Source organism: Homalodisca vitripennis, chromosome 3 (genome assembly GCF_021130785.1).
Source record: "Homalodisca vitripennis isolate AUS2020 chromosome 3, UT_GWSS_2.1, whole genome shotgun sequence".
Classification (NCBI taxonomy): Eukaryota; Metazoa; Arthropoda; class Insecta; order Hemiptera; family Cicadellidae; genus Homalodisca; species Homalodisca vitripennis.
The window spans coordinates 65,908,732-65,916,836 of record NC_060209.1 but is presented as its reverse complement, the minus strand read 5'-3'; the positions used below and the strand labels follow the sequence as shown (position 1 = coordinate 65,916,836).

At 34.1% G+C, this 8,105-nt stretch overlaps 1 protein-coding gene across 1 annotated transcript; it reads left to right on the top strand.

Annotated features, from left to right (window-relative positions):
* The first annotated feature begins 672 nt into the window (after nt 1-672).
* Nucleotides 673-1,272, top strand: LOC124358220 (probable cytochrome P450 6a21). Its single transcript, XM_046810515.1, has one exon. It carries the CDS (start codon nt 673-675, stop codon nt 1,270-1,272), a length of 600 nt encoding a protein of 199 aa, XP_046666471.1.
* The last annotated feature ends 6,833 nt before the right edge of the window (nt 1,273-8,105 follow it).

Genomic DNA, 8,105 nt, shown 5'->3' with positions numbered 1-8,105 from the left:
TTTTATGACAGGGCTACTATATGGAATGCAGACAAATTTCTGTCAAAATCGTTACTTGATACCAAGGGCAAAGACTGGAGACTTCTGAGACAAAACCTGTTGCCTATATTTTCTTCAGGACAACTAAAGGGAATGTTCACTCAAATCTTCAACTGCGGTGATTGGATTACAAAACGAATTAGAGGTGAGACTGTAACAGGGATACCTATTGAAATGGATTCTCTGGTGTTTGAATGTGTGACAGAAGTGATAGCAAGTTGTACATTCGGTATACAGGTTTTGTCCAATCCTATGGAAAATAAAAAGTTTAGAGTCGTATACAACCATATTTACAGTTCTGCACCACTAAAACTGATCAAACATTTGAATTCTCTTGTGCATAAACATGTTTTTAGAATTTTACGAGTCTCTGCAATTCACAAATCAGTGTCTGAGTATTTTATAAGCATAACCAAATCTATTATAGAATATCGAAAACTAAATGGAATTAAGAGACCAGACTTTCTTCAGTTGATGATGGAACTAAAAACTGAACAAGAAACAAGGTTGGATTCTTGTACTGATTTGAACATAAGAAGTAAACCTGGCCTCTTGTCAAATAGTATTCCTTCTGTGATGCATAATAGCATAAGAGAAGAATTAATATTTGATGACGAAAGAATAGCTTCACAAATGTTCAGTTTTTTATTTGCAGGTGCAAACCCAACGGCTTCTACGATTTCATTCGCTTTGTATGAGATTGCCAGGAACGAATATTTACAAAACCGTTTACAAGAAGAAATAAAAACATCCGTGATCAAACACAGAGGATGGAATTATGTGGCATTCAAGGGCATGGTATATCTTGATCAAATAATTCAAGAAGTTTTACGGCTATACACCTTCAGTTCATCAGTGACGCTCTTAGTGACTGAACCTTACACAATACCCGGAACACAAATTACCTTGGAGAGAGGAATGTTGGTGTTCATCCCCGTGTCCGCCATTCACAGGGATCCCCAGTACTACCCCTCACCAGAGCAGTTCAACCCCGATCGGTTCGCTGGCAACAACTACAAGCCGAGTGCCACGTTCTTGCCGTTCGGCCACGGACCTAAGATCTGCATCGCTGTCAAGTTCGCGATGCTCATCGTCAAGGTCTGCCTCGCTAGAATCCTCTCCAGTTATACAATCCGGCTTAGTAACAAGATGGTACTTCCCATGTGCTTGGATTCAGAAGCTTCGTCCCCAAAGATAAAAGGCGGGCTATGGTTGGAATTCCGGGAAAAGTAGTAGTGGTAGACATACACTGTTATAAAGTATTTAAATTCAAACAAAAGATTTAAATGTTAAAAAATAAATATTATTCAATGAAATAATAAAATCTATTATTGAAATAACATTTGAGTTAAATTGAAAATTCTATATCGACTATACGACGGTAATATTATGTACCCATATAGTAGAGGCGTTTTAGCTATCACTATCGGAATGAGAGATAATAAGCTCTATATATAATAATTTATATATATATATATATATATACACCTTTATTTTATCGTTCTAAAAGTTGTCTCAAAAGTCTCAGATAATCTCAAGTCATTTTTTTTATCTCGGTTTTTATTGCTCCATAAATGTTATTATTTATTAAGAAGATTTTTAAGCAATCTTGACAATGAATTTTGTTTGTAATATTTTATATTTATTATAAACTAATATTTATTATTATTTATTATAAACCTAAGAATTTATTTAGAAATACCCAGCTCCATTCTTGGACTTCAGACACATCCCTTAAGCACTTTAACAACTTGGTAATAGACGATAAATAAATATTAATTTCTAATACTTTTTATTTCAAAACATAGCGAAGTATGAATTTTTTATATTCTGAGTATAAAGAAGCTGGGTACCTTGAAATATTGATGTTTGATACATAAGTGAAGAATTCTCTGAAATAAACATTGGTTGATATTGATGTTGAAACTTATATGAGTAAAAATTTTTAATATTTGTAGTGTTTTTTATCATGTGATTTATTCCCATTTAATATAATCATTTCGTACCAAGATTGGACATAATATGATTTAATGGATCAGTAATCAGTTTATTGTGTCAAGTTAAATCCAGAAACAATCCACCATACGCACTTCACCCATTAGTTTTTGAGAGCATTATTACGTGGTATTTTGATAGCAAAATATTATAATATTTGTAAGGCCAAATATTGTCCCTATTTGACGCCTGTTAATGGTAAAAACCAAATCTTCCGTCAAGCTCCATTTAATTGGAATGAATAACCTCATGCAAAAAGCACAATATCCTGCTAAATATGAAGAGTGAATAATTTAAAACAATTTTGTAACCATGATCAAAAAAATCTCATAGCTAATACTATAAAGCAGAAATTCTAAAACGGGGTTTTACTAAAAAAAAATACAAATTATTCGTAATATATAACCAAAAAGAATTAAGGTTTTTAGCAGGTTAAAAATGCAATTCAATTCAATATATGCTAGTTTGTGTAATTTCAAATGATAAAATCTATATTTCCTGTCACTTTTAAACTGCTTATGTGCATTACGTTGAAATTTGTACAACAAACTATAATTCTGTATAATGGATCCTTTAGGTAGTTTGTTTTGTTTAAACTACTATAACTACCATTATTTAGATAGTTATTTAAAAACAGATAGTTAACTCAGATCCACCGCAATGGCTCAGAAACTATGCAAGTATGCATACAATGGATTTCATTCCATTTAAAATTGATATCGTAAAGTTAACGAACATTTAATAAATTCCCTTACAAAAGAGACCGGACTGCAAGGTATCGTGGAGGCGAGCGCAGGAGAGGTTATAAATGAGTCCCAGAGTTCATTTCAAGGGCAGTTTAAGACATCGTAAGTCGCCCTGCGGACCCTGACATAGTAATGTTTCCTAGGGTCCAGTAATATCTCATCTGACTTTGGTCTCCAAATATGATTCCGTAATATCTATCTACAAGTTTGGAAAGAATCTATCTGTGTATTTCTTCCAAATAAATTGCTAAATACCTTATATAATTTTCTTCTATAATGACAGTACAACATACTTATACAGGGTGATTCGGTTAGTGTTACCGGCACTTTCTGAGCTGATTGTACTATAAAAAATAAAGAAAAAAGTTCATATAAACATGGGTCCGGAAATGCTTCCTTACTGGGTTATGGCCAATTGAAGATTTCACCAAAAATTGTGTGCAGGAGGTCAAATGATGATTTGCCGCGTGTTTATGAAGAGATATTTATAGGCGAATGCAACTTTTTCTAACGGATTTTTAGATGAGAAATTGAATAAAGTTAGTTTTTTTGTTATACTACAATAAACAGAAATAAAATAATTTTGAAAACACTTTTTTAAGGTTTAACGGACAATTATTTTGTTAAATAGGCATTGAAGACCCACATTTTTACAAAGAAACTTGCAGAAAATTTAATTCTGAATAAAATTATGTGCCAGACGGCTATTAACAGCGAAGTATTAGTTTCTGGAATTTAATTTTACAACAAACATTCTACCAAGCAAGAAATTCCAAAGCAAAGGAAAACCGCATTTTAATGACATAGAGTAGCCTACACATAAGATTTATTAGGATGCAATGTAAATTAAGTTTTAAATAAATTATTGTTTTTCATCTAAAGCTTATAATACTACGTACCACTTTCATAACAGGTGTTCAAAAATCAGTCCTTGTACTTCAATACACTTAGCAGCTCGCTTTCTGATTGATCGAGTTAAGGTTGGGACACACATAACCGCACCGCGCCCGACACGTCAGTCGGCCGTATGCTGGCCGTCATACGGTGAAAGAATTGCAGCGCAGTTTTCAACCTGCAAGTCCACACATGTCCGCACCGACACCAGACCGTCGTGGCCGCACCGTGCCCGCACCGTCACCGATATGTTTAGTTTGAATTTTGACGGGCACGGTGCGGTCTACGACCGGCATCATATGTTGTTTACTGTTGCGTTCTTCTTTTTAAAACTATTTAAGTAGTCTACACGTTCTATTTTAGTGAATTATTTAGTATAGCCTACTAACGCTACATCCTGTGTTCGCGTACAAAATCATATTTATTATTAAAAGTATTACCTTTTCTTACCTTAGAGTAAACTAGTCATATTTTCTTATTGTGCATATTTTCTTATTACAACAAATTTGAAAACCATGTTGTACCTTAAATGATTTTAAACAACTAAATTCGAATTATGACAAATCTATAAACATTTTTCATTAATTAAAAAATAACAAGCATGTAATTATTTGATACATTTATTCCGGTATTTTGTAAGGGTCATATTTAGAATGTTTCTATGACATTTTTATTTTTTTATTCTTTTCACTTCATTAAAGTAAAAATAAAAATATTTTGTTTACAATAAGATTTTCAAGCAAGAAAAACCCATGTTAAAAATAAATAATAATAATAAATCATTTATTTCCCCATAATAACAAACTGAATATTACAAATAAATATTATTGCCAGTGCTTAGTAATAAATAATACTATTACATAACGTATTTACAATAGCAGTAAATAACAAATACAAAAACATGTTTTCTACTTACTTTATTTCAAATTTATGTACTTAGAGTAGTAAAATGTAAAAAGTAGGCTACATCCTTTTAGATTTCTCTTTCTTTTTTTAAACTAATAATTAGGCCAATAGATTTACAAAATAAGGGAAATTTAGGTACCCCATAAGAGGCTGTACCTGTGTTGGGGATACTATATACAAAAAGGGTAAGAAATAAAAATAGCGGAATCGAGCAAGAATGAAATGATAAAAATGAGATTTATGCATGATGTACAATTCAAATATTAGGCTTTACACATGTAACATTAAATATTATATTATAAATAATTATTTTATAATGCTCTAACGTGTCTATTTAAATATTATTATAACTTAGCAGACAAGACTAACCATACACTAATGTATTATCTTAAACAAATACTCAATATCATTTTGACCGATCAACCATACTCTAATCTTTTTAGAAAATATATTTATGTTTCTACTATTTTTGACTATTTCTGGCAATAGATTATTTGTCCTCGGAGCTATAAAAAATTTTTGTAAAATCTGTTTTTTGTAAGTTCTCCAGTATATATTTTACAAATATTTACTATGTTTTACAAATTATTATAAACGGGCTTGCAACATGGCAAACTCTCTGGCATCACACTATAGCTCTTGGGTTTAATACAAAAAACACTAAATATACTGTTTATAGTGTATTTGACCGAAATTCATTGCAATGAAACACAATGAACAAGAATTATAGGGATAAAAAATATAACCAAGATAGTGATATTTACAAATTTTACATACTAGCTGATTGTACAAAGCTTTACTGTAGCATTACAATGTTTCATTCACCACAGCGATTAATAAAAATAACAACAATGATATTAACAATTTTCTCAAGCAATACTTGATCTTCCGAATATTTTTTAAGTATGGTACTTTGGAACCATTATATATAGTCCAAAAATCAATTTTAAAGGCCGCGATTGGAGTTGGTACTAGGTTTCCGACACATGATCTATTTAATATTTTTGAAGTTCTCAGCATAAGACAGCTTTATGTAAAAACCATCTTACTCTACATATTCAAACAACCGAGATTAATTTTTAACAATGTATCCCATACATACTCTACACGAACCGCAGAATCGATAGGAATACAGCCACTGCAGCTAAACAGGTCTTTTTCAACAACAAGTCCATTTTATATTGCGCATATATTATATAGGAATATTCCGAGCTATTTGAGAAACTCTGGAGGATGTTCTGTAAGCTCTTATAAAAAGAGAGTGCATGGCTGGATACTTAGTATTGGCAAAGACGCGGCCGAAAGCATCATAGTCTCGGGATACAGATAAGCCTACCTTGACCTCTTTACTGACCTTGACAAAACAATCCACTATCCGTTATCTTACAGTTAATCACATCCTCCGCGCCTTGTCTGTTGGTTGGGCCTTCGCGGGTGGCTATTGTTGGGCCCGGCGGTGGCTGCTGGACGGTTTGCCAAATCACAGACCGCTGGTGTTGATGAACAGCAGTCGTCGTTGGGCCTGGGTGGTCGCTGGCGGTGGCCCGGTTCGCGGATGTGGTGCGTCGGTCGTACTGGAACGCGTTTCTCGTCGGGCTGGCTCTCTCGTTAGAGCAGAATTATGTCCATAACTACAACATGCATTTTTTTGTTTATTTTATATTACAGACTTTCCCTTATTTTTATTATTAAATTTTGGACTCCTCTCACCCAATTATTACCAATGAAAATACTCCATACTCGTCATAATGTACCAGACCAAAAAATGTCATTTTAATTTGAACCTCCTCAATATTGTATATTACATTATGTTACATTAACGGCTCGCACCCACGCACAGGCTTCAGCCTATGTGGGTGTCAATTTCCTTGAATGTTTGTAAAGTTTATTTTGTAAATTTTTGGAAATAAATCTTTTTGAATTGAATTGAATTGTATCTGTCACTTCGAATTCAAAAGAAACATGTTCTAGTACAAACAGTGAGATTGTTGCGCTCGGACTGCATACGGACATGTGTGGCCTCACGGTAACCGAGCCGAGCCCGCACCGACAATCGGCCGACTCACGTGTCGGGCACGGTACGGTTATGTGTGTCCCAACCTTTATCCTCCGCAACGCTGCACGATTGTTTTTGATTTGTGCGGCGGCATCTTCAATTCGATTTATTAACTCTTCACGTGTATTTACTTTTTCCTGGTACACCAGGTTCTTCATCCAACCCCATATACAGAAATCTAATGGAGTTAGATCTGGTGATCTTGGTGGCCAAGTGTGTGGTCCACCGCGACCAATCCATCGCCCGGGAAACTGCTCGTTTAAGTGCATTGTTACATTATGGGAAAAGTGGGCAGGGGCACCATCATGTTGATAAATAATATTGCACCTTGCTGCTAATGGAACATCTTCTAATAATAGTGGTAGTTGTTCTGTAAGGAATTCTAGGTACATGCGGGAATTTAGATGTCCTCGGAGAATGAATGGTCCTATTAATCGATCATGAATGAGTCCACACCATACATTTACACTAAATCTGTGTTGAAAGTTGCGCACGATTGTACTATGTGGATTTCCCTCTGCCCAATTGTGTTCATTGTGAAGGTTGTTGACGCCATCTCGGGTAAATTGTGCTTCATCAGTGAATAAAATGGTTCTATGATGTTGACGGTTTCTAATTAACCAGTTGCAAAATTCCAGTCGAAGAGGAGGATCTGTTGGTTGAATACTTTGAACTTGTTGTTTATGGTAAGGGAACATGCTATTTTTGCGCAAAGTTCTCCATACTTCAGACTGAGACACTGCGAATCGCCTAGAAAGACGCCGTGTACTGACACCAGGACTGCGTTCAGTAGCCATGATTATAGCCTCTTCCATATCTACATTATTCTGGGCAGGGCGATCCCGATAATTATTAATACTAGGAAGTTTACCTGTTACTCTTAGGGTACGAAATGATCCACTGATCGTTTTTGGGTTTGGAACTCTGCGATTAGGAAATCGTCTTCGGTATTCTGCAGTAGCAGCGGTTGCATTTCCGTCACAAACGCCTAAGACAAATACCATGTCGGCATATTCTTCCGTTGTAAATAACAAAGGCATTGCAATTGTGATAGTAAGTTACTTTAAAATACACTTCACTAACAAACGAGTAGTAAATTAATTGTATTAAATTGCACTCATTAAACTAGTACAGAATTGGTAACAAATAATTTGGATTCCTCAATAAATTGCAGTGTATTGTTGAACAGCTGATTTGTGATACCAACTTATAAAAACATAATTTACCTTCTGTAAAGCTAACGTGACAAAGATATGTAGGTACATGATGTAACCATTTGGATAGTCCTAAAAAGTAATAGTATTATTGTTTTTTTAGTTGAGCATTAATCTATTAAAATCGTATTTACAATTGTATGCTAATCAATTATTTGTGTACCTTATATCATTACATTACGGTGTTTTATTTACTAAATACGTATTTCTTGCTTGGTAGAATGTTTGTTGTAAAATTAAATTCCAGAAACTAAT